The sequence below is a fragment of the Centroberyx affinis genome, unplaced genomic scaffold, assembly GCF_046629955.1.
Source record: "Centroberyx affinis isolate AG114_WGS23_722 - 3 ecotype Tasmania unplaced genomic scaffold, CSIRO-AGI_Caff_v1 ptg001383l_1, whole genome shotgun sequence".
In the NCBI taxonomy this organism is placed as follows: Eukaryota; Metazoa; Chordata; class Actinopteri; order Beryciformes; family Berycidae; genus Centroberyx; species Centroberyx affinis.
In genome coordinates this window covers 80,067-107,745 of record NW_027279866.1, presented here as the reverse complement: position 1 = coordinate 107,745, position 27,679 = coordinate 80,067, and the positions used below count along the sequence as shown (strand labels likewise).

Genomic DNA, 27,679 nt, shown 5'->3' with positions numbered 1-27,679 from the left:
GTAAGGTGGCACATGGATTGGATTGGATTTTTGTTGCTTGTTGATTTAGAGGATTCTATGGATGTTATGTGTTACTGTCTGTCCTGTTTTCTGACATCAGGGACCATGTTGGAAATAAGTGTTCTGACTTTTACATGTTATCCCTTGGATTCATTGTCTTCTATATCCATTAATAAAATCAATCAATCAATCAATCACATCGATCATGTTCATCGCAGACAGAACTGTGAAGATGCAGTCGTCAGTCCTCCTGTTGAGCCTTTCAACTCGGGAAGCTCTGTGATAACTCCAACATGTCCAGAGCCTGCTGAGTCCAGAGACTCACCAGAGTCTAATGTTATCACTCCTCCCGAAAAAGAACTGAATGTGTCTGAACTGAGAAGGTCTCAGAGACAGAGGAAGCCTCCGGATTATTTCAGATATTCATTTCTGACATTGCTTCATGCATTCATATGTAAAGGAAAAGTGTGTAAAGTTGTTTAATTGTCATGGCCAGTTAGACATTATTGTGTTGTTCTCTAGTAGAATCAGAATTTTGGGCTGTTATTATCAGAGGGAGGGGAGTGTAGTATGGTCATGTAGTTCGTTGTTAGACCAGCAGGGCCCGCCGACCACACCTCCTACCATAAAGGTAGTCTATTGTTCTCAGTCAGCAGCCATGCCATGCCAGCCAGGCCATGGTTGTTTGTAATCTAGACTCGTCTGAGTAAATGGTCAGCCATTGCTACCGTCTGTTGCCTGATTATTTCTGATACACCCAAGACACCACAGCCTACTTCACTTACTATCAATGATTTGGATAGTCCAGTATTGATACTCAACTTCCTATCAAGTGACTATAAAGTGTCACTAGAGAGTCTTTTGAGTTTCAAGTGATATTCATAATTGTGTGACAAGTAGTCTATGGATTTTCAATGTCTGGGCAAGGGTTTCATATAGGGTTAGAGTTAGAGTTAGGCTAAGGTCAGGGTTGCATCGTCTGTGGAGAAGCATCAAAAAGGCAGTGATACATTGTTGAACACCTACTTTGTGTCACCTGATAGTTGAGTAACATTAGTGTGTGTGTGTGAAAGAGAGAGACAAAGAAAGTGAGTGTGGGATAGAGAAAGAACAAGAGAAAGAAACAGAGGGTTGGATATGGGAAGATTTTGTTTGCTCAGTGAGGAAAATTAGTAAAATACAAAAATATCTGATTCTATGTGTTGACATCATTACTCTTTGCACTTAAGGTGACAACGCATGGTTCACTTTCTTGATTTTGGTGACACCATAGGTGATAAGCAGTCACTGCTTGGGTGTAGACTGTTACTTCTTATCTTCTACCTCCTTATATTTATTCCACACAAACTGCTGTTGATATGAGCAATACCTTCAGATTGTCCTGGATGATTCCTCAAAGCTTTATGTCACTGTGAACACACATAGACTCTAGAGGATTGTATACACACACGATTGCCTTTTGGTGTATCTTCTAGTCCTGCTATCTTTCAGAGAACCATAGAAGGGATTCTTCGTGGTGTCCCACATGTGATGATTTACCTGGATGACACACTTATCACTGGTCCAAGTGAGGTTGAGCATCTCAAGACCCAAGAGATGATATGGTGTTGCAGTGTCTGGAGGACCATGGACTGAGACTCAGGAAGAGTAAGTGCACTTTTCTTGAAAAAGAAGTGGTCTACCTAGGACATAAGATAGACAGACCTGCCAACATGTACACATTTAGTGTAGCAGCTCCGCATTTTGACATCAAATGACACTGTTACTACTGTTATTACTCAAAACTACGCCAAAGCTGTTTTTTTTTTAACTGCTGCAGACCTGCCAGCACGCACGCATTTTGTGTACCAATATGAAAATGTGACATACAGCTACGCGAAAATTATCTTTGATCCGTCAATTCAATTCATGATGCACACATTGGCACTATTGGCTAAACTTTGAATGCAAAATTTGTAACTTGTAGGTCAAAGATAATGCCGCTAACCTGGCCATCTGCCAGTGGGGCTTTGATGTTGAAGCCAACCACCTGCTGCTGCAGGACGAGCTGCCTGCCGTGCGCTGGGTCGGAGGGCCTGAGATCGAGGTGAGAGAAGTTTGGTCCAAAACACTAGGTTTATTCAATATCACGAAATATCGCAATACTCGAAAATATCAAACATAGTCCCAAGCCTAACGTTTAGTGTTGCCTTGTTTTTCATATACTTCAATCAAGACAATCAATTGATAACACATCTGTCGTTATTATAGACGAAAATAATATAAAATAAAACAATAACAATAAAACGTTGGTCTGTTAAAATTTCCTCACGCTGTGATTTGTTTTATTCGTGATGGGTGTATATTACATCTCTTCTCAGGAAGATTGTACTCAAAAAGTCTGATAAGCATGCATACATACATAAATGATAATGTAGCAGGATCCGTACACCAACATTGTTACTGAAATCATATAAACTGAAACAAGACAACATGCACACTCCTGCATCCATACAATCTAAATTAGGCAAAAGTGCTAAAAAGTTTTAGGTCCATAATTTAAATCCATTTAATTTCTATTAAAATTACTTAATTTCTACGTTGCTGTTGGCAGCAATCTCCAGCAAATGATCGAAAACAGCACCTCTACATTTTATCTTGCTTGAAACCCTCACTTCTCAGTTTTTCATCCTACGTCTCTGAAAATCACATCAACTAACTGTCTGCAAAGGAATGTGTAGAAACATGGTAAAAGGCACCGGTGGCTATTCCAGTACTGTAGGTCACTGGTTCTCCTGGGCTGCAGATCTACATGTACTTGTTCAGCCAGTTGAGCATGTCTGTCCTGGCCTCCTGGATGCTGGGTTTGTCTGTGGGGTTGATATCCTCCCTCTTGCGGTGGACAAACCCATGAGTCTGACCCGGGAAGATCTTCACCTGGTAGTCCACTGTGCATTTCTCCTTCAGTTTTGCTTCGAGGACACTCACCTGAGAACAGCAAACGGATATAACCAAAGGTTGTGGGAAATTACATGGCAGATACCAAATCTACAGGATAAATATTAAGGCTTTGACACTTAATCTTGTCCCATTTTCTGTGCTTTTACTCTGGATTTACCTCAAACTTGATCTTTTAGTGCATGTTGGTGCATATTAACAGAGGTGGGGGCTTATGGAGTTGCTGCAGGGACACTATTAGTTGCTCAATAACTAAAGCAAAGCATCAAGCAAGTTCTTCCATCACTAAACTAACTTGTTTAAAAGCAACAACACCTTTGTAAAACAATGTCAAATGGTTGATCTATGAAAGCAGCAAAGTTCCAGACCATGCATACTAACCTGGTCCAGTGGGATGACCTCATCTTTCTCCCCGAAGATGAACAGCGTTGGACTCTTCAGCTCATACCTGTCCTCCATCTCTCGGACGATCCCTGCCATCAAAGAAACTCAGTTCCCATAAAATGATCCGACAGCAGCCATACTGTATGTTGTGCTGCCTGAACACATCCTGATTGAATGGTGGGTGTGCAGTACATTCGTAGAGTGAAGTGTATAGTCTTCACTGTCTGTTAGCGCTGTGTGTGAGGTCCTGTTGTCTTCTATATGCATTGTATGTGCTATGAAACTGTAAGCTGGTATGTCTCTGCACCAATGCCACCAAGACAAAATCATCTCTACATTTGTTGTAGTTGGTGAATAAAATAAAAACACTGCATATTTTATATTTGCAGAGGTATATAGTTTGTAAACAAGGAATATGGAATGGCTTGTAATAAGGCGAACTACCAAGTTACACTGAAACTTGGTCATTTCAGTAATCTATCAGGTAATGATGACATATTACCATAGACTGAGACTCCAGCTTTGACCTCTGGATACTGCAGGGCCAGGTAGTGTGTGGCAACCCCTCCCCAGCAGAAGCCCACCGCTCCGATGTGTTTGGCCCCACACTGCTCCTTCAGGAACCTCAGCACTGCATCCACCTCTCTGGGGTGGGGGGGGACACAGGGAGAGAGGTGAGGAGGTCATGGAACTGCCCAAATGTCCTCACAGGACCCAGGCAAAAGCTAAAGTTGCAGTATAAAAACAGGAATACCTACTTACTGATTAAATTCTCCCTCATGCTATTTTTATTACTACATGGTCAGTAACTTAGTGAATAAAATGCTTGAAAATTACCAGTCTGGGCTCCAAAAAACAGAGAACTTCAAAAATGTTCAGTTGGGACAGTCAACTACTAATAGACTAAACTGTGGAAATATGCTTTAGTTACTTGTTTATGTTGGTGGGCTTTTTGTCTTCGAGCCACTCCTGAAATTTGGACCAGTCATGTGTTGGGTTCCACGGCTCCTTCCCAACATAGAAATCTGGGCAGACAGCACTGATCATGGCAAAACAATGGCAGGGCAAGTCAACATACTGTATATCATTATAGAACATACAATACAGGACTGTCAGATTCAAACATTGATGGTTTTAGATCATTTCACTGTCCATGCAGCAAAGCCTGGTCTGAGTCTGGTTGTTGTATATTGGATTTTACACACATGTATCCATTGGCGGCCAGCATATCAGCCATGTATCGAGTATTGGGCAGGTGCCACCCAAAGATGTCTTGTATGACAATGATAGCCTTGTCGGATGCAGTGCGTGGCTTTACTACGTAAGCCTTGGTGTGCTCTATCTGGAGCTCCTGGCCCAGGCCCCCGTACTCCATCCGGTCACCAAGATCACAGGGGCAAGGCTTGGCTTCATTTGCCATCTGCAGAGAGAGAGAGAGAGAGAGAGAGAGAGAGAGAGAGAGAGGGGCAGAAAGAGTGCAGGGAGGGAGAGAGAGAGAGAGAGAGGGTACTAAGAGGATTAGGGCAACATGTGAAAAATGTATTTGATTTCTGAGATTAATCTCAGGTAGGTAGATAGATAGATAGATAGATAGATAGATAGATAGATAGATAGATAGATAGATAGATAGATAGATAGATAGGCTATCTATCTATCTACCTATCTATCTCTCTATGCATAGGCTGCTTTTCTTGAGTAGCAATTTTATTTAACTGTTTCTAAATATGAGCTGTGATCTGTGGAGTGTGTGTGCAGGTGAGCCACCTTTATTGCGTGTGGTAGGCTATTTTAAAGACAGTGTAATAGCTGTCGTAATAACTAATAGCTAATACTGGTCAGTGACTCAGTCAGCGTGGTTAGACGGACCACTTCACGGACTGGTCGTTGGGGTTGCAGATGTAACGTTATTTATGATAGTGTTGGGAATATGATTCAGAGAAATACCGCTACCTACTCTTAGCGCCGATAGATTGGTCACATGTTATAAAATCAACTACAACAACATCTCATACGTTATGCTTTGGCCTGGAGTGCAGTCCACTTGATTACGAAATCATTTACGTGACAAAGCATTTTAGGTACATAACAGGTAGGCTATTGTTATGCATTGGATTTATGGTGGTTGAAAAGCCTGAATGTGCTCGGATCAGAAACTTACCGTTTACCGTTTTATGGGGGAGAAAATATTCTGAAGCCCCTTTCAGAGAGCTAGAACTTGAAACTACAGTAAAAGTCAGTGACTAAACCCTGTGACCGATGTCAAGCTAGCAAGAATAAAACAAGAACTTCCGGTCAAAAATTTCAAAATAATACTCGTATTTCAACGTTTTTGTGCACTGAAGTGAAAAAATAAGAAGGTATTTTATGTAATTGCTGCATAATTTGCAACACGTGCTGCCAAATAATTGGCAAGACCTACACGAAGAAAGATCCAAACACTAAACATAACACTGCTTGGAATTTTTGTCTTAAAAGTCCAGTTTAGGCCATATCAGTGATACAGTTGAATGTCTATTTCCTGTTGGCAAAGCAAACTGAATAAGACACCATTTAATTGCCAAAGTTGGCTATCAAAATTTACAGACTCAAATAACAGATTTATGCCAGACTTTGGAAGGAAGTCTACCATATAAAAGTCAATTTTAAGCCATATCATTGAAACAATTGAATTGGGCTTCCAGTTCCTAGTGTCGAGTTAGCCAGAATATTACTGTGCTTGCCAGCCCATATGTTAGGCTGTGAAAATTCACAAAAACTCACATGTAGGCCCTACTCTTGTGTGTTTTTTGACAGCAACAGTGGGCCTAATAGAATTCCCATTCGCCTTTAGGAACAATTTTGTAACTGCTATGGGTTTAAATGGGACTTCTTTTCTACGTTTTCTGCAAGTTATTTACGTGGTGGAATCCTATTTTACTTATATACTAAAATACCATGCATGCACCATAACACCTTTGTATCCAGAGCAACACAAATTGTATCGAATTGCTTCAAGTGACATAATTCTATTGACTATGACTATGACTATATTCATTAAAATAATAATAGAATTTAATTAGAGCTGTTAAAAATGGATTATATTGTATGATATTGGAAGATGAAATCAGCGCCCTTCCAGTGTCATCCTGGCTTGCTTGACGAATGCATCGCCAACCACGATCCTCAGGCTGTGGAAAATGTCCTAGAAACTCGCATCACCGACAAGAGGCACCAGACAGACCGCTGCTTCACGGTGGTTTCTCCGATGCTCTGCCGGTTCGTGTCTCTCAAAAGGCACCGCTGGGATTCGAACCCAGGATCTCCTGTTTACTAGACAGGCGCTTTAACCAACTAAGCCACGGCGCCGGCGATGTGTCCGGGCGATAGGACAGTACCAATTCCTGGCTGGGCACACGTTTTGTTCTATTATTCTATTTTTAGAATAATACAAAAAATAATTTAGAATTCAGACAAATAGGCATGCCGAAACTGTCCTCCACCTGTTTTGGTGTTGCCCTCATGTTAGAATATTATGGCGAGACGTTCCCACATTTTTTTATTGATAATGTTTATAGGGGTTTTCACTGTAGGCTACTGTTCGGGTTCACAGATTTTGACCAAAAAAAAGATGGTAAACTATTCTGTGTGATGAATTTAACATCCACGAACAAGATAACTGAAAACTGCAGCAACTTTACAAAGTCTTTATACAGTGCATTGCATGTAGTTTATTTGTGGCATGTAGCCTATTCTTTTTTCTTTTCCTTCTCTGTCTTGGTGTTCAGTTCTGATGCGGATTTTTTGTCCATGCTGGATATGTAGCATATAGGCTATTATTTGTGTTGTAAACTGTAACTGTAACTGTAAAACAAACTGCTGAATCACGATAAGAGATAGGCTAGTAAGAAGCCCAGGCATACAGCATCTCTGAGCTGCTGGACATCAAGGACTGTGAGACATCCTAACAATTTTGACCGTTTAATTGAAAGAAAACTGAGAACAAATTTAATCAATGGCTTCACAAGAGATCTGTCTTTAAAAGAAAGGACTTTTGGGTGGATTTTACAACACTGAATAAAAACTGGACTGAGATGGTTATTGAAATACGACTCACATTTTCCGCCTTCCATAAACACAACTTCATTAATTTGTCAACACAGCATTTCATTGCAGAAATACTTAATTTGGAACATCAGGAACACACTAATTATGCACTAAGCAATCTTTATTCTTACATAAATGAATGAAAATAGTGTTCTACGCTCTTGAATGAGATCGGTTTCTTTTAATCACTGGTAAGTCCTTGGAAAATTTGAAATGTAATGCTGTTACTCCAAGAGTAACAGCACTTTTTAAAGGCCATTATCCTCAGCCTGATGAGCCATAACCAATCGAGCCTGCTGACACTCCAGAGAGGAAATCTGTTTTTTTGCTCCCGAATAACAATAAAGCAATTCCAGCTCTTTTTCCACAGGAATCTTAATGAAGTACCTTATGTCAATTCCTATCAGAACAATTAAGTATGTAGGTAGAAGAAACGGTTAGTGCCCCATAAATACCTAATTATAAATAAGGTGAAGCAGTGTCATTTGCATTTTTTTCACAAATTCTATCCTACAAGCCATTACTTGCAGAGGTAATGGCTTGGTATAATTAGGCTATGTATTTTGTCATGAGCACACTAAAACAGTAGCTATTATATTTATTTATTCAGGCACGGTCTACTTTTGTGGGAAATTGTGATGTATGGGTTTAACGCATAGACTATAGAAAAAAAGATATAATGAACAGGGTAAGGAAGAAGATAGAAGACATTTTTCTAATAATGGCTGAATTTCACATTCAGAAATGGTAATTCATAAACCAAAAAAAAACATGTTTTTCTTTGATCAATGAGCTCAAAGTACATAAACACTCTTAAAAAGTAATAATAAAATAGCTGTCAGTCTAGTCAGTCTGTCAATTGTCAGATGCATGTATCCCTCCCCTAGTGTTATTATTCTTTGTATATTTATTGTCAAATAAAAAATATTGATTCAAGTTAAGTCCTCTAGATGTCGCTCTTCACTCTGGCTAGATATCGGATACCCGGCGTCAGACTCTAATGCCAGAGAGGCCAAGAGCACATTTTCTAATTTACCAGCTCCTACATTTTAATTGTGTTCAAACAAATCCGGACTTCATTGATATTAAGAGAGTGTGATTGCTTCTGCATTCCCTTCACCTGATTGTATTCTGCATCCACGTGACAGCAGTCCTCGAAGTTCCCCTGCCGTAAAACGTGAAACGCTGTCGTAAGTGAAAAGTGTTGTGACAGGAGCTAGCAGCAGCGACTTGGTCAGCTAGCGAGGTTAGCTATATGCCTGTCTCCTTGGTCATATTTCAGCAATGAAGAGGATGTATCGTTTCGAGGTTTTACAGTGAAAACCTACCGTAAAAATAAAATCCACTCTCCAGCTTTGAAAATACTACGAACTGGCTGTGATAGGACGCAACGAAGCAAGCGCTGGTGTTCAATCTGTGGGGACACCATTTTATGATTGTTAATGTATCCGAGCCCCAAGGATACTCTGATCTCGCTAGCTTAGTTAGCTAGCTAAACGATATAGTCTGTATCGTGGATGGATTGAGAATAGAATATAGTCGTGGAAGAAAAGGCGACCAGTGCATAGCGAACAACATGGATACCGCCGAGGAAGGTAAATAAAGAGCTCACTTGCTGTAGCTTCCCAGTAACGAACGTTAGCTCCAAAATTGCATCACTGGGAGAGAAGCCTGCTGCTGTGCTGGCCTGCTAGTTGTTAGCTTACTAGCTAACTACCGTATTGTGAAGTTAATTCAGTTAGCATAGAGCAGACTGCTAAAACATTTTTATTAGAATTGGGCGATATGTGCGTATGTTATGAATCAGCATTGAATGGGGAGCATAGAAACTATCAGAAATACATTATGATGATCTCACCAATCTCTCATGCAATAGCTATGGATAAGCTTAGTTTCTTGCATAACGTACATTTTTGAGGATCTTGCTACCAGTTTAATGTGTTCACAAGTTATTCTTCCTAAACGTGCCTCTCTAATAACGCTCCCTTCCCTTGCCTTCCCTCCCTGTCTGTTTCTTTCTCTGTCTGGTCAACTGTCCCTTGCTTGGCTTGGACACTGGGCATCTTCCTCACTTACATACTGTATGTGCAGCGGATATTTGTCGTGTGTGCCGCTCCGAGGGGACCCCAGACAAACCCCTCTACCACCCCTGTGTCTGCACTGGCAGTATTAAATTCATCCACCAGGAATGGTAAGTGTGTTTGGCTGCCCCCTCCCCTGGAAAGCAGTCATTAATGACACCCTGCCCTGCCCCCCTTTCACCCCACAATCACTGCATTACACACTGCCAACTTTTCCATTGTGTTCAGTGAGATTTGCTTAGTGAAGATAATAGGAAGTGATCTGGTCTGTTACCTGAGATTACTCACGTCATCCAGATTGAAAGGGCAAAGTGAGCCTACGCTGGTGCCATAATTGTAACAGTAGAAATTGTAAATACTAAAGATTACTGAAAGTCAATACAAATGGCAGGAACGCTTCTTGTACTCATCTATAACTCTCAAAATCTAAATGTTACAGATTCTCGATTCTTCTCGAAAAATGTATTATATTTTTTATAATCATCTCTGCCCTTCAAAATTTTACAGGGTGGTTGCTATGTAATTTGATCACTTGGCTTGTTGCATAGGTTGGGGACTTATTGATACTGCATGTAGTCGTGGCTTGACAGCAAATAGAAGAAAGATGGAAGGATGCAAAACAGGTTCCTCCCCTTCTGTGTCCCTTACATCCTGGTTATGTAGTATCCCAGGTAACTGTCCTGAGGTGGGGTGTTGGTGTGCTGAAAACAATGCCAGCCCCAGTGTTTTTGTTTGGGGGGATTGTGCTCTGTTCCCCTCTTGTCCTGTATGTGACTGTCACCGCTTACAAGAGGGTCAGGTGGATGGAAAGCCCCAGGCAGAAGCAAAGGCCAGGCCTGGATTGTTCTGTGGCAATTGTTGAACTTCAGTCTGTATCCATATTAGTTCATCGTCATCCCGTGAAGTTTAGAATGACAGTTTGTGGCCAGTACCTATTGTGTCTGAATAGTGGAGTTGTGCTGAGTCTATGGCTACAGTTACACTTGGCCTGAAAATAGCTGTTATGTGTCTCCTGTGGCTGCAGTTATTCAAATCAGTGTCAGCATTACTCAGCAATAGCTATGTGAACAAAATCCTATTTACTTTATAGGATTACTATTTATTTGCCTATTTATTTTTGTATTATCTATCTGTCTATCTATCTATCTATCTATCTATCTATCTATCTATCTATCTAGCCTAATCTTATCTTTATCCACACCAGGCACTCGACGTGTCCTGGTGTGATCAGATGATCAGGGTTCCCATTGGTCAAGGAATTTAGCGAGGTGTAGCCTATGCCAGCTTTACAAATGTTATGAGCTGAAAAACATTAACAAACCAGGAAGGAATATAATGTTTCTGTCATGGAAGCGCTCATGGAATTTTACAACAGGGTCACGGTGGGAACCCTGGATGATAAAAGTTGCATTGAACCGACAAACGTAACTGTAGTTTTTAGGTCTAATCACGCAATTCTTTACTGCCCAGTCGGTGTGTGTTGGAATCAGCCAGGAGTAATTGCTGCCTTACATAACCCAGTTGTTAATCCTGCAGTCTAGCCTATGTCACAACATCCCGACATGGTGTCATTATGGGCAACCTACAAGCAGAGAGTAGCTCAGAAATTGCTGATAGGCCCTTTCCAGCCGTTAATCAGATAGTGAGCTGACCGCCCCCGGATCCTGACGTTGTTTTACTATGGCTGAAATATGATATGTGCTCACAGCCGGTGTCTGTTGAGTCCAGAGGTCCTGGAGAGGTCATCAGAGCTGAGACTGCGTCCTCGTCACCCCATGTACTGGTGCGGTCATAGTGTCGGTATCTGAGAAAAAGGTTATGTCGGGTCAACACTGCAGACCTTTGTCTCAGAACCCGACTGCGTCACAGACTGTGATTTAAATCCGCAACACAGGAGTTCCTTCTAGTTATGTAGTGGAACTTTGTTTATCCAAACCCCTCGTCAATAGAGCCCGTTCGGGAGAGTGAAATGTCCGGAGCAATGAAATCTACTAAAATTCCAGACCAAAGCAGAAATTTTGACATTTGAAATGTGGATGCACACACACACATTATTCTGTTTTTATTGATTTGCTTGTTTAGTTTATATAAGATTGCTCATTGCTATTCAGTAAATCTTGTTATGGATTTGGAAGTATGAGATTGGGATAAACCAAGTTCTACTGTAGGTCTGAATGACTCTTCAGTTTTTCCATCTGTTTCCTTAAATACACACATGCAAAATCACTAACCTCATGGGTATCATATGAGTAATTTCTCTATGTGAAATGTCTGTTCATCATGGCTAATGTGCATTTGGTCCAAACATGGAGGAAAATAGTCTCTCTAACTCAGCAGTACTCTGTAGAAAAATGCTGAGCCAGCACAAGTTTTTGGAGTGTGTTCTACTTTTCACCCTCTTAATGTTGCTTTCACAGCTTGGTCCAGTGGCTGAAGCATAGCAGGAAGGAGTATTGTGAATTATGCAAGCACAGATTTGCTTTCACACCAAGTAAGTACTTGTGGCTTTTATAGATCAACCACTTTAATATATTAAACAGCGTCAGCTTTCCTAAAAATGCAAAGCTCAGTGAGTTGTCTTATATATGGGGCCATATAGACTTTTTTTTGTCCATCCTTTCTTCGTATGACCATTTGTTGAAACTCACTTTTTTTTTTTCATTTGGCCTATTTTTAAAATCTTAATTGGTGTCAGATCAGCCACAGTTATAAAGAAGTTAAATTAAAGAGGCTAGGCAGTGCTGTTGGCTTGCAGTGCTGACAGTGAATCAGATTATTACTAGGATTAAACCAGAAGTGTTTGGGTCATTAATCCCCCAAAATATGTTACTTATTAATAGTTACTCATTTCAAGAGCAATATTTTAGGCTACCTGTATGTCCCTAGAGCAATAATTTGTTATCCTACTTTGTTACATTGCTTTTGCTATTTGCTCTTGCCTTCAAAAATCAGGATAACTGAACTACCTCTCCTGTGTGCTTCTCTGTGAATGATTAGTACAACCAAGTAGCATTAATGTTTGCTCTTGTCATAATTTTTCACGATAAATTCAAAGTAGTGGAAATACTTCTACCTGGAGAAAGTCAACTTTTCTGCACTTTCTCATCCAAGCTTGCTCAGTGTGAGAGTGCGATGGCTAATACTGTAATACTGCCTCCTGTCCAATCAAATTATTCGACCGGAACAAACTGTTGTATAAGGTTGGATAATTCAACTTCAATCTGACATTTAGAGGGGGTGTTAGCAAAAGTAACAACTTTTTTTTTTTTGAATTGGCACTGAAATTGAAATGGTCATTATTTCCACTATTCATCACTCGGAAAAGTAATAATATTATTGCAACACATTCCTAAATAATTTATTACCACACAACACTCTAAACAGGAAGTCATGATAGAGAAAAGATCACTGAATGTCTCCCTGTTCCCCTCCAGTCTACTCCCCAGACATGCCCTCCCGTCTGCCCATCCAGGACATTTGTGCCGGCCTGCTGACCAGTGTGGGCACGGCCATCCGCTACTGGTTCCATTACACACTGGTGGCCTTCGCATGGCTCGGGGTGGTTCCTCTCACTGCGTGTGAGTAGTACACACACACACAGATGGGCACACACACACACACACACACACACACACACAGACAGATAAATTGAATGTGTATCCGCACACTTGTGATGTAGTAATATCACTCTGAATAGGCATGAGCTATAAATACATTTGCTTATTTTATGTTGGTATTAGATGCTAAGAATAAATGGAACAAGTTTCAAGTGTCAAGCACAGGACTTTTAATTCTATCTTTGTGATTACACACTAGAGCTAGGCTTTTTCACAATGTTTCAGCATCTCAAGACCAGTACCACCTCCCAAATACTGGATTACACCTTTTGTAGAATCCCTGTCTCAGCGGGTGCAAGTTTTAAAAATCGTAAACATCTTAATCAGTTAGTCTGTCTCTCGTCTTCATGAAGGGTGGGAATGGTAAAAGCGATAAGGGATCATAGCTTTCCATCGTTCTGTCCCAGTAGGGTGAAAGGAAGTGGCTCACACACTCACACACACTTAACACACCTTTGATGCACAGTTCCACACTTTAGTTAGTAACACGTTTTTGTCATGACATAAGCTGTACATATTGGCTCATGTACCGGATCAAGAGAATTAAGGCTGTAGTACCATTACATAACAGGCAATTTTGTGTGTGTGTGTGTTATGTAAATCCCCGTCAGTACTTAATGTTAAAAAAAAGTAAGCAAGACCTATTAAGTGCTCACAAATTAAATCATTTGTTAAGAAACAACAAATTGCTCATGTTTCACTTTCATGTATACAGCTCTCTCTGTAAGGTGGTGTTGTTTACAGCTCACAACTTGGTTTTCAGCCCAGAGGGAGTTTTCAGAGGATTCAACCAGAGTTACTGCTGATTACATTTTTCATGTCAGTGTACACAATGACACCAAGTTATTTATCTTGTCTTTCTCTCTCAGGTCGCATCTACAAGTGTCTGTTTACTGGCTCTGTGAGCTCACTTTTGACACTGCCATTGGACATGCTCTCTACGTGAGTGATGATGATGTCTTTACAGCGTTCTCCAGCACTTAAACACTAGCATGGAAAAAATAGCGTTTCAAATGTAATGACAATCAATGTCATTTATTTTCTGTAATTGCTTGCACACAGGCTGTGAAAATTGGATTTAGAAAATTTTAAACTGATTCACTTTTAATGCATTTTCACTAGCTTTGCTTTATGCTCTGTATATTTAAGATCTGTGTTTTTGCATTTTCACATTGATTCATATGATTTTGTATGAGCAAGAGATTGCACCTAGTTGCTAAAAATGTCCCTAAGGAAAAGGCAACTCGGCCACTCTCTCAAACCTGTGTGTCCGTATGTGTGTATGCAAATGTTCATATGGTTTTGTGTTCATATGGTTTTGTGTGTGTTGCTGCAGAGAGAACCTGCTGGCGGATTGTCTGCAGGGCTGCTTCGTTGTCACCTGCACCCTGTGTGCATTTATCAGCCTGGTGTGGCTCAGAGAACAGATTGTCCACGGTGGCGCCCCCCCAGTGGCTAGAGCAGCACCAGCCACCACCACCCAACGCAGCCGGACAACCCAATGAGGTAGAGTGCCCTGCAATATGGATGCATATAATAAATGATGGTAATGAATTATTCAGGAGAGCGTGCACACACGGAACTTAAGGATCAGCAGGAATATATGGAAAGCTTTATCTTGCCCTTCAAAACACCTGACTTGAGGAGTTTTTCTAGTTCCAAGGAAGAGAGGAGATGAAAAGGAAGAGCTGGGTTCAGATGGAAAGACAGACAGAAGGATAGAATGAAAGAGAGTACAAGTGAGTTGTTCCTCAACAGTGCCTCATAAGTATGAGTACTTGAGCTTCCTGAGTCAGTCAATTCTCTGATAGCCAAAGCCATATTCATGATCATAATGTATCATGAATGCACACGCACACACAGTTTTATCTGTTTCTGTAATACGATGTGCGTCATTTGGAAACAGAACCATTTCCTAACATAACATAACCATATCTTGCCCTGATGTACATACTTACTCATTCAGTCACACACTCACTTGTGCTTTCCCACACACACACAAAATCCCCCTCTCTGTAATTTCCTATGACACCCACTCGTCCTGTCCCCTGACCTCCAGGCTCAAGGCGCAGGTCAGGGAGCAGCTGATGAGCCCCCTGCGCCCAGCCGGCCCCCGCTGATCCCCCGGCCCAGAATGAGGCAGAGCCCGAGCCCCCGGATGTCCCTCCGGACCAGGGAGACGACCCTGAGCTGGAGGAAGAGGAGGGGGCAGCCGCTGAAGACGCAGACGCCAACAATGGAGCACAAGGTTGGAGTTTGTGGGAGGAAGTGGTGTTCAGTTTACTGTAGATGTAGGTTACCACAATAGCAGTGTTCCTGTTGAAGTTTGTCCTAGATGTGGGGTAGGGGGTAATTTTTGGTAGGTGCTGAAGTCAAAGGTGCTATGTATAGAATTTTAACATCAGTAATCTGATAAAAAACGGGATTTATGAGAAATGTGGTCTTAATTTTGAGAAACACTAGCACGAAGAATACCATTGGGGTGAAACAGAGGCTACTAATCGCCTCGACCATTGTCTCATTTGTTAACGGTAATTACACCAAGGTATCTCAGCTAATTTGACAATGATATATTGATGTTTAAAAATGCTACCCATAGCACTTTTAAAGAATGACTCTAATTTGGATATTTGTGTTATGGTAAATGGGCCATTTTTGCAGCAGGCTGACTAACAAGGCCTGGTGATGAATTGTGATTATATTTACATTTTTTCTAGCTGTGGGGGGGCACTGCAGCTAAATGACTGTAAACACCTCACAATAGCCTGTTTTGCACTACAGGGCTTAACAGGCCTAGCTGCGGATATTTTATGTAATTCATATTTCTCCAGAACAATATACAAGAATCATATAACAATAAGATCTTTTTATATATATATATATATATATATTTTTTTTTTTTTTTTTTTTTTTCTTCAGCTTGTTACCAAAAGATGACTCATTAAATGTCAGCTAAAATAAATAGTGTTCTGCCTCACAAACATTTGACCTGATAAACCACAGCTCTGCTGTGAGAATTTGTTAATGCTGTTGTTGTTGGCAGGATGAATGAAGGACAGTGTTATCCTGGCTCATTTCATAGTGTGCTGCAGTGCAGTGGTCATATCTGAGAAGCAAGAAGATTTAAACAATATTTATTTTGAAAATGATATTGGATCAAATTCACCCTTTTTAAATGTCCTTGTGATATATCTTTCGGTAGAAGCCTTTTGTTGCTAATGTAGTGATTTTTCAGATTACTGTGAGCTCTGACAGCACAGGACATCAGCCAGGAGAATTAATGTTGCAGATATAGTGATCTTTTAGGGTGTTTAAAGTTGATATCTGTGTCTGTAGATGATATGAATTGGAACGCTCTGGAGTGGGACAGGGCGGCCGAGGAGCTCACCTGGAAAGGGTGAGTCTGCATGACATCACATCTCCAAACATCCCCAATACACAACTCCTATAGGTGTATTGTTGTCCCTGTTACATACATCTATTCATGTGAAAAAAACATTATGTTATTTTTTTGCCAACCAGATGCTTGGCCTGGATGGTTCGCTGGTATTCTTGGTAAGATTTTACATCCATAATTATCTTATTGACAAAGATAATTTTTTATTGTAGTAAACAGTTGTTGATTGATTGTTTTTTAATGCCAAGAATCGTTTGTAAAAAGTATGTGTGACATTTGAAAGCTTGCCAGTTGATGTGTCCCTGTATCTTTGTCTTCTAGGAGCACGTGTTTTGGGTAGTCTCTCTCAACACTCTCTTCATCCTGGTCTTTGGTGAGTAAACTGAACATCCTGAAGAAGGATGCATACTGTCGTAAGCATTAGGGTATACAAATATAAGGTGTAGTGTTAGCTAACCCTGATCGCTAACGAATGTCATACTAATAACACACAATTCTACTCTACATAATGATATACAATAATACCAATGCTGCAGGTTGATTGCATTTCTTCTTTTTTGAGTTTATATAGCACAATAGAAAAACGTTTCTGTTTTTCCCCCATTCAGCATTCTGTCCCTACCATATTGGACATTTCTCTGTCGTGGGTCTTGGCTTTGAGGAATATGTAAGAAACTGCTTTTATCCTGTCAGTCTTATCTCAGTGTTATTATGGAATATTATATCTTTTAATTATGCTTTAATTCTTGACTCACTAACTCTTTCTCCTTTCCTTTAGGTTCAAGCCTCCCACTTCGAGGGCCTGATCACAACCATCGTGGGCTACATACTGCTGGCCATGACGCTCATCCTCTGTCATGTATCCTTCCGTCTGCCACCATTAATCCCCTTTACACTGCTGACATGTAGAGCTAAATCAGATCAGATATTATTTGGTACAGGCTGTTTCGCAACTGTCCATGTCTGCAGTCTTGCAAGAATAAGAGAGACTGTGCATGTGAAATTTGTTCTGGGAGGTGTGTCTGTATTTGTGTGTGTGTGTAGATGTAGGCGTGTGTGTGTGTGTGTGTGTGTGTGTTGATCCTTAACGGCTGTGTTTTAGGGACTGGCTGCTCTGGTCAGGTTCCAGCGCTCCCGACGCCTCCTGGGAGTCTGCTACACTCGTTGTCAAGGTAACGCCTCTTGCTGCATTTCTGCTTGTGTTATTTGTGTAAGCATCGTCCTTGGTGGAGAATATAGACTGACAATTTGGAGGCTTTGATTTTCCTGAGATTTCCAAAGTCCCTACAAGCCTCTACATTTAACATGATTATGCACCCAGTCAAACATAGAAGCAGAGGGATTAAAAATACAATAGAATATGATGACCAAAACAATTAAATAACAAGCTAAGATACAGTTGCATTGGATTAACAGAATCTAAACTGACAGCAGAAACAACATAGGTGAAAACAGAACAGCAGTGGGGAGGGTGGGTGAGCTGCAGTAACTAGAGCTTTTACATCCAACCGAGCTATATTTCATTATAGTGCTAACAGGTGCGAGCCAGAAAACATGGCCACATCTGTTTAAATTTGCCCTGGCATCATGTCATTGTGTCCACAGTGTTCATCTGTCATTCACTGTCAGTGGGACAGCCCTAGGGCTTGTCCTTTAATGGCATCAAGGAGGCTAGCCAAAAGAAACGTTCCCTTTGGGAAAATAAAGTGTCACATTCTTACCAACGTCATTAAGAGGCTACTTGAATTTTAACCCGTTCATATCTGGATTTCAAGCCTTTAGTTCATTGATATGTGTAAATTACCTGTTACTGAGGCAGAGCTCTACTTCCATTACAGGTCTCTCTGCTGGTTGTCGTGGAGATTGGCGTTTTCCACTCATCTGTGGCTGGTGGCTTGACATCTGCTCTTTAGTAAGACTCTCTTGCTCTTTCTTGCAACTCTTCTTCAACTCCTCGTACTTTTCTTCATTGTTTATTAATTTTGACTAAAGCCTGATTTGTCAACATAAGATAGTTAACTTAGCAACAATCCATTTTAATAACCAATGTCACATCAGCGTCGCTCAAAATTATAGTCTGAAAAGCATAGCTGTAGCCTACTTCAGATTTTTAAATATGAAGTGGAATTATTCAAGGTCAGTTTATTATCTTACCTGGTGATTAAATGAAGTAGTGGTAAGTGTCAAAGTATTTCACTTCAGGCCACTGTGTGGGATCATTTATCCAGCTTTATTGGAGTAATGAAATAGGACAGTGATGGAGGCCAATTAAGTTCATTTTTTCAATGTACATTTCCCTCTCTGTTGGAGGCAGTGTGCCGAAATAATTCTATGACAGACTTGTCTACTCGAAAATAGGAAAAACCTTGTCAGGCTGTCCATATCTGAAAAGATTTCCTCCCGATCGCCGCTTTTGCTTGTTTGTTAGCGATATTGTTTTCTCCCTTGGTGGGCGTGGCTTTCGAAGAATGACGCGCTCCGCAGTGTCTCTATGGTGACATGAGGGTAGAAAATGGAATTTCTCGTCCTCTGCAGAAATAGATCAAGAACTCATGGTCTAAAAGATTAATGCTTTATTATTCTCGCACTAGAGCTGGTGATCAAAATACAATTCCTGTGCCATGCCTTGATACCAATATCAGTTTACCCATCAAAAGGTATTGAAAAGTCAGCAAAAGCTTCAAAATGTTATATTCTTACAATGGTGTATCAGGTTATCTACCAGCCTTAAGGCATTTCCAGTCAGAAAATCAGTTCAGTTTGGTCTGACTTTAATTAGATAAGCAGATGGCATACACAGAGCGCACTTCACTCTAATTTACTCTCTAGCCAACTGTGCGTATCATGTTAGAACCAGCACTGAATTTGAAGGATTGGAACTGATATCTTTATCGTAAAGTGGTTTGGCATTGAAAACCATCTGGAACATTGACAGTGGATTTAAACCATCTTCCCTCCTGCAGGAGATGTTTGATGCCTCGCTGAAGGACAGAGAGCTGAGTTTTAAATCAGCACCCGGTACCACCATGTTCCTGCACTGGCTTGTGGGAATGGTCTATGTCTTCTACTTTGCCTCCTTCATCCTCCTCCTGCGAGAGGTAAGATCAGGACCACAACCAGTAGAGCTGGGTTTCCCATGCAATGATTTTGGGGAACCAAGCCTAGGTTAGTTAAATTATTTGCACATTGATAAAACGGATAAGGAAAGTGATTAAAAAAAACAGGAAACAGGAAAAAAATCAAGAGTGATAAGATGATAATTACACTATATAGTTCTAATACCATTATGAGTTTTAATGTTAAACGGTTAGTTGTGGTCCTTCTTCAGTTCGGTCACGTTCAAAGTCGTAAAATATCCCATAAACTTGCACCACTGCATAACAGTTCATTTGAATATTGATGAGCATATGAATGAACTTTGTTTAGTGACTGAACAATAAAAGAACAATGTTGCTTGGCAGAAGATTAACATTTAATTATTATTTCATCATTATTATTGTCCAACAGCGCCTCTTGGCTGTTCTATAATCACTGTAAACCTCTTGTGGCTTATTGCTTAAATTAATTATGTGGTCACAGGTGTTTATTTAATGAACCTTTTATGGCGGCTTTGAACCTGACTCAGCCAATCAGAACTGAGGACTGCAGCTCTCCATTTTAAATAATGCTAAAAGCAGTTCCTCCGCTGACTGATTCATGTATGATTACATCCCCTCTCTTCCCGTTTGCCCATCAGGTGCTGAGGCCCGGAGTGCTGTGGTTTCTGCGAAACCTCAACGACCCCGATTTTAACCCGGTGCAGGAGATGATCCACCTGCCCATCTACAGACACCTGCGGCGGTTCATCCTGTCTGTGGTGGTGTTCGGCTCCATCGTGCTGCTCATGCTGTGGCTGCCCATCAGGCTGATTAAACTGCTGCTGCCCACCTTCCTCCCATACAACGTCATGCTCTACAGGTAACCAGCAGACCTAAAAAAGCTAAAGAAGGTTGAACTGTGTGAAAGCCCTTGACTCTTATTCTACCTCCTTGATATGGTGATAATCTTCACTTTCTCCCCAGCCCAAACAGCCTCAAGATGTTGCTGCAATACATTTGCATTTACTTGATCGGAATGGAATCAATGTTAAACTTTAGAGGAAATCTAGCTCTAGCTCTCTCTTTCTGTATATCCCTCATTCTGTATCTCTGTCTTCATCACTCTCACTTTTTCTATCTCCATCTCCTTCAATCTGTCTTTCTGTCTATTTTTCTCACTTGATCTCTCTCTCTCTCTCTCTCTCCCTCTCTCTCTCCCTCCCTCCCTCCGTGATGCTTAAGTGCTGAAGTCGATGAAATACATCTGTCTCTCTAAGCTTGTCTTTCTCCCTCGCTTTTTCCGAGTCAGCAAGCCCTCTCTCAAAACTGTCTCTCCCTTCTCAGATAAAATGAAATTAAACTCTAATGATCCCATTGGAGAAAATAGGCCATTGCAGGCACAAATAGTAACACAGTGAAGAAAAATAGAATATAAATAACAAGATTGCAAAAGAGGGTTCACATCTAAACATACGCAACTGACAATTTCAGCACTATAACATGTGAAGTAGAAATGTATGAAATGAAAATATGAAAAGGTATGAATTACAATGAATTACAGCATTAAGACGGTGTGCAAAATGGCAGCAAAACACAGTGAGACAAAGAAACAAATATGAAAATATGTACAAGAATACAAAATATAAAAAATGTACAGTATGAAATAAGTTAAGACATGCATTGTAAATAAAATTTTACACCTAACTTCTCTCACAATGTAGCTCTGTATCGTTATAACTCAAACTCTCACAAGATGTTCTGACTGTTGGAATGAAAGTTAACTAGTAGAAAAAGCAAAAGCTATTTCCACTGTCTATACCTCTCTCTTTCTCTCTCTCTCTCTCTCTCGTTCTCTCTCTATACCGCTTTCTATACTGCTCTCTGAACCCGTGTACCTCTCTCTCCGCCTTAGTGATGCCCCGGTCAGTGAGCTGTCTCTGGAGCTGTTATTACTTCAGGTGGTGCTGCCGGCTCTGTTGGAGCAGGGTCACACCCGCCAGTGGCTCAAAGGCCTGGTCAGGGCCTGGACTGTCAGCGCTGGATATTTACTGTAAGCCAGTGTACTGTTTCTATATACTTTTCACGTTCTAAGTACAAATAGTCAAGCCCTTTGCTTCATTTCTCAAAGTTTCAATTTCTCGAGTGACCTCCTCTCCTGATAAGTTTGTTTCTTTCTTTGCTTTCACCACACACCCAGAATGGTTATCTGTCACTGACAACATCTCCAACATGAATGTGCTCCCTCCTCTCTGCCTCCACAGAGACCTCCACTCCTACCTTCTGGGAGAGCAGGAGGACAATGATGCCAACCAGCCTGTCAACAACAACAATAACAACAACCCTCCTCCGGGTCACCATAACAACAACAACAACCCGGCCCCGGCTGTAGGGGAGGGGCTGCATGCTGCCCACCAGGCCATCCTCCAGCAAGGGGGGCCAGTGGGCTTCCAGCCCTACCATCGACCCCTCCGCTTCCCCTTCAGGGTGAGTCCGTCCCATGGCCTTGGATACACATTACTGCTGTTTCTTGAGCAGGGTCTACTAATATAAAAGGAAGTAAAAGTCTTAATTCATATATATACCTTCCACTTTTTTATTTACCAAAGATTGGCAGTTTTGGTTACAATTCACAACCCTTTCTGACACAGATTATTACTGATATTTGAACTTTTACAGTTTGCTTTGAAATCATTATTAGCAAGGTAGCTGTAGCTTGCAAAACTACACATGCGCTGGGGGACTGTATAGTATCTGTACCTGTTTTACATTACATAATATATTTTCAATTAATTTCATGAGCCCTAGGGTTATGAAACTTGCTCAACACAGAACCATTTAAATTTACATTAAGTAAGACAATGACAAGCCATAACTATAGTCATGCGACTGCAAGTTAAAGTTGTAAATTTTACCCAGGCTGCTGTGCTTAGGGAACACCCTTCTAATTTATGGTTACCCTACCACCCAGGGGGGCATGGTTGCAGGCAGCAGGGTTACAGAGAGTAGATATACTCAGCAGGTGATAATACTCAGTACTAGGTTAAGATTTGTGTTTACTCTGTATTATCATTCACGATTGATTATATAACAGCACTTAGGCTGTTATATAAGGCTATTTTTCCATAAAATCTCTTCTTGGGAAAGCATTCTAGGACCACCCGGTATTTGTGGTTTCCATCACAGACAAATTTAGAAATGTGCCAACGCCCAAGCTACCACTTACATCTTGGGACGTACAATTCAACTTGGTCTCCCAGCACTCTCTCTAAGATAATAGCCCAACACAATCAAACAGGAGTTTAGACAACGATACATGGAAAAATACAAAGAGCACAGATTTATACAATGCGACAGAGAATGGAGAATCAGAGTCTTTATCAAATGTGAACAAGCTGAAGGCTTCACTACCATAACTCCTAATAACAACCATCCCCTTTTGCTCTTAAACCCATTGCTCCTGTCCCCTGGAAACTGTTGACCTCTTCTGGTTCCTCTGTGATTAACTATAATGGCGACATCTCTGTCATCCTGTCTCCAGATTGTGCTGCTGATAGCATTCATGTGCATCACTCTGCTGGTGGCCAGCCTGGTGTGCCTGACCCTACCAGGTGAGATGTGGACACACACAGCACAACCAACAGCCCATTTTTCCTCTTTGTAGACCCACACCCAAACCATAATTGAAGGGTTCATAGTTGAAGGTTGTATGTGTGTGTTGGGAGTTAAAAGGGGTTCTATTTTAAGCATTAGCTCAAATAGAAATGGACTCTACTCTTCCTCAACCAGATCCAAGGATCACTGTCAAGTATTTTAAAAAGTTGATGAGCACTCATGTTAACAGTGTGTAATTATGAAGTTATAATAATCAAGTGTCTGGAGTTACAAAGTGTTTTTCTTCTTATGTGGGTTGCAGTGTTCACCGGGCGCTGGCTGATGTCCTTCTGGACAGGAAACTCCAAGATCCACGAGCTGTACACGGCAGCGTGCGGCCTGTACGTCTGCTGGCTGTCTATCCGCGGAGTCACTGTGCTGCTGGCCTGGATGCCCCAGGGGCGCACTGTCATCATGCTCAAAGTCCAGGAGTGGACGCTCATGGTAGGCATCAGGGCAGGAAATTGACTGTTTTTTTTTGTTTACCAACGTCAATTGGGTGGCGGGCTGGCATAGTGGCATAGACTCATGCTCAAGCCCCCTTTTAATTACCAGCATCTGTCTGGTGTCAATATCCCACCCAGGTAGTTTCTGTTCAGGGAGTCTGATCTTCCAATGCTGCACCAGCTCTCTTCCATTGAGGAACCAATTCAGTAACAACGAGGAGGGGATAAATTAAAGCGACCATACTTGATGATGTGGTAGATTCTGAGATGTAGTTTTCAATATACATGGAACACAATTAAGAGTTTTGCAACAAAAGATGTTTTATAATCTCACTGTGTATGTGTGTGTGTGTTTTTATGTGTGTAGATCCTGAAGACCCTGGTAGTAGCTCTGCTGGTAGCTGGAGTCATCCCACTGCTACTGGGCCTGTTGTTTGAACTGGTTATCGTGGCTCCACTCAGGGTGCCTCTGGACCAGACACCCCTCTTCTACCCCTGGCAGGTATGTATATACATATACATATATATATATATGTGTAGGTTGTATGGCTGTCTCCATCTTTCTCCACCCCCCCCCCCCCCCTCCATTCCTAGAGATGTCATCACAAGACTCATTCTGTTTTCATTGGCCCATTGCTGTGTTGGTATTGTATTGTGAAAGTCCCTTTACACTGCTTCCCTGTTTGTGTGCTCCCTTGCATAGTCACATTTCCTAGTGGGATCTAGGGAAGTATGTGAAGGTGTCGTGTAGAAGGTCCTGCATTCACGTTCACCCATTTATCTCTCCTTTGTCTATAGGACTGGGCACTTGGAGTGCTCCATGCCAAAATCATTGCTGCCATCACTCTCATGGGCCCTCAGTGGTGGCTGAAGACTGTCATTGAGCAGGTGGGTACTGAATGCATGTTACTTAACATTTTCACTTTGGTAGGCATTGAGCCTTATGATGCTGTGTAATTCTCCCTTTGTCTATTGCACAATTGCACACCAACTATTGCAGAATGTTCTGTTAATAGGAAACTGTTGTTAATCTCCTGGTTAGACAAGAATCTAATGATAATGATATCTTGACTATAGACAGTAGCAAAGGTTTTTGACTATAGTATTATATATAGTATATATAGGGAAGCAGAGTAGCCCAGTGGTTGTCCTTTAATCTGAGAACCCAGGTTCAAGCCCCCTAATAATGAGTCCCTATAAGCTCCATGGCTGCTGTTGTAGCTGACACTGACCTCTGACCTGCCTATGTAGGGGGGCAAAACAAAAGAGAGTATTAACGTATCATATTTTAATTATCTTTATAATAAGTCTAAATTTCCTCCTCAGGTTTATGCAAACGGTATCCGCAACATTGACCTCCAGTTTATCATCCGTAAACTGGCAGCCCCCGTCATCTCAGTCCTGCTGCTGTCCTTGTGTGTGCCGTATGTCATCGCTGCAGGGGTGGTGCCTGCCGTAGGTGAGTGTCTGAGCACTTGCACATCTGCATCTATCAGTGGCTTTCTCTCTTTGATTTATTTGACGTTTTCTGTTAGGTTGTTAATTTAACCAAACAACACTTTGAGATTGAGGACCTCAGGCCAAACCAGCAGCACCACATTTAGTTACAGACAAAAACCAAGAAAAATGAGTTTCATAGTAATTAATAACATTATCTCAAAAAATGAAAGGAAGTTGAGAGGGAAAGCAAAAAAACATTGCCACCATCCTTAATCAATCCAAACCATCTTAAAGCATTGACAGTACTGCTTTGTACCTCGTGTGCATGTGTTTGCTGTCTGACTTGAGTTGAAATGGCGTTATCACTTTACGGAGGTGTCCCCAGGAGATCTTTCTTCTGATCTCAGAGTACTGACTCCAGTGACTACAGCGTCAGCTAATGGGCCATCTAATGAAACAGTATTTAACTGAATTAAACGCATTTCTCCCACAGGAGTGACCCCAGAGATGGAGATTCTGATGCAGAGGAGAATCTACCCATTCCTCTTGATGGTGGCCTCTCTTATCGGCATCCTGTCCTTCCAGATCCGACAGTTTAAACGCCTTTACGAACACATCAAGAATGACAAGTAAGCATTGTTTAGCGGAGAACCACACTAGGAAGCAAGATGTATTTTACAACCTATGGTGAAGAGTTTATACCGGAGTTTCTGTGATTTAAATTGGGCTATTTGATGTGAGCAACGTTTAGGATGGGCATTGAAAACCTGGTTTTGTCCAGTCAAAACAGTTTTGTAGGTTGAACGCATCTGGTGCAACTTTCATTACATTGTTTGTTGCCCAGAATTGTGGAATTTGTATTCACGTTTCATAAGCTTTTAATGAAAGACCACATAATGATTTTCTTGAAAATGGAAAAACGGGGTCATCGAAAGAGCACTTGAAACTCTGAAAGGCCTTGAATTTCATCTAGGAATTGATTTATGACATTTTATTCAGAAGTATAATTGGTTTTGACATTTTATTATCCAAAGGGATACAATTTCAGTATTTTACTACAGGAACATGAAATGCAAACATGAAATCAAATGATATCTATGATATCAAATCATAGTACTCTGGTTATTTAAAAGAACTAGTGCAGTGCCCGTTCAAAACATGCCTGTTCGGAACGGGCCGATTGCTTGACCTCCGGTATTGCTGCTTGCAGCTTTCTCGAGAACCGCTCATCCAAACAACTTCACACTTGACACTGTGCTTCCAGACGGATACTTTGAGCCCCGCTGCTGCACAGAGCGCTGTTCGCTTGTTTATTCAAAGTTTATTAATACTGAATGTGTCGCGTGTCCAATCTGACACTGCACGTCCTTGGGTACCCAGCAATACATCCGCCAAGTGTGAAGTCTCGAGATATGCGAAGGACACACATACAGACAGAGATTCCTTGCTTTATAGTATGATCACAGTATTATCATGTTGTGAATCTTATCTACTTTTGTGACTCCCACCACTCATCCCACAGAATACCTACTTATAAATCCAAATCTAAGCACTAAAATCAATTGCTGTCTTTCTCCTTTCTCACTTGCAGATACCTGGTTGGTCAGAGGCTCGTCAATTATGAACGCAAAGCTGGGAGAGCAAGCTCAGTCCCGCCCTCCAACCCTGTTGCAGAATAGAGTTTTGTGTGAGAAGTCACCACATTTTGCACCTGTTGCCCCACGTCTACACCCCACCCCACCCTCTCCCTACCCACCCTCTCCTTACCCCACCCCACCCCACCCCACCCCACCCCACCCCACCCCATGCTCTCCTTTTCTGAATTTCAAATCAGTCCTTGGACCACAATCCTTTTGAATCTCCCGTCGATCTTGGTGGATTTGATGGATGTCATTCAATTTGTTGAATGCCCTTTCACGCCCAATCAAAGGCTGGATGGGAAAATGTATGAGAATTATGAGACAACTTAAGAAATCCCCTCAGATAGGAGTAGGTGGGAGGGTGAGGGTTAATGGTTTGATTTGAAACCCGGCGTCTGTATTGTTGTTCATGCCTTGCTTTGTAAAGTGCTGCCTGAGAATTGTACATGTGTAAATACTTTGAACGCAGACTTTGTTGTCTTAAAAAAAAAAGACATATGGATTAATGCAATGACCATTGTACATCTTAAAAAGTGTATGTATATTAATTTATTAAATCAAACTGACAATTTATCTTTGTTGCATTTGCTTTGTGTGTATGTGTTGAGACAAAACACTTGTGCCTATGGTTGCAGTAGGAGTTTAAAGGTCGCCTTGGGTGCGGTTTAGGAAAACACCATGCAAGAGTGTTTGCAGGAGTGGCCTAGAGCAAAACCATCTACCTTGGACATAAAAGTCTTCATGGATCAGTTATATGTTAGGGTTAATGTAAAACTCAGTCTTTTATTCAGACATAAGTGTTATAAAGTGCTCAGGTCCAAAAAGGGAATTCAAAAATCTTTTCTAACATTTACGCATAAAAGAAAAGTTTTTGCATTAATCTCAGCATGACTCATGGAGACGTGTGCAGGTTGCTCCTGATCCTT

The 27,679-nt window shown here is 41.2% G+C and overlaps 2 protein-coding genes and 1 non-coding gene across 3 annotated transcripts; 1 reads left to right on the top strand and 2 right to left on the bottom strand.

Annotated features, from left to right (window-relative positions):
- Nucleotides 1-2,341: 2,341 nt before the first annotated feature.
- On the bottom strand, nt 2,342-5,582 carry cmbl (carboxymethylenebutenolidase homolog (Pseudomonas)). The gene is made up of 6 exons (XM_071526074.1): nt 5,480-5,582; nt 4,527-4,741; nt 4,253-4,360; nt 3,824-3,966; nt 3,319-3,410; nt 2,342-2,967 (listed from the first exon to the last, which is right to left on the bottom strand). The coding sequence occupies exons 2-6, from the start codon at nt 4,739-4,741 to the stop codon at nt 2,788-2,790; spliced, it is 738 nt and encodes a 245-aa protein (XP_071382175.1). The 5' UTR covers nt 5,480-5,582; the 3' UTR covers nt 2,342-2,787.
- A 1,010-nt stretch (nt 5,583-6,592) lies between these two features.
- On the bottom strand, nt 6,593-6,666 carry trnat-agu (transfer RNA threonine (anticodon AGU)). The gene has a single exon. It is a non-coding gene; the product is annotated as a tRNA-Thr (tRNA).
- Nucleotides 6,667-8,637: 1,971 nt separating this feature from the next.
- On the top strand, nt 8,638-26,844 carry LOC139649594 (E3 ubiquitin-protein ligase MARCHF6-like). Its single transcript, XM_071526047.1, is given in 28 exon segments — nt 8,638-8,999; nt 9,496-9,595; nt 11,903-11,976; nt 12,920-13,063; nt 13,972-14,044; nt 14,439-14,547; nt 14,549-14,608; nt 15,162-15,203; nt 15,206-15,350; nt 16,439-16,503; nt 16,625-16,657; nt 16,821-16,872; nt 17,108-17,166; nt 17,278-17,358; nt 17,602-17,662; nt 18,321-18,365; nt 18,368-18,411; nt 19,463-19,597; nt 20,236-20,456; nt 21,489-21,626; nt 21,838-22,060; nt 23,115-23,184; nt 23,490-23,671; nt 24,041-24,175; nt 24,472-24,561; nt 25,000-25,132; nt 25,607-25,742; nt 26,705-26,844. Coding segments are annotated over 28 exon segments (2,757 nt in total). The 5' UTR covers nt 8,638-8,980; the 3' UTR covers nt 26,793-26,844.
- The last annotated feature ends 835 nt before the right edge of the window (nt 26,845-27,679 follow it).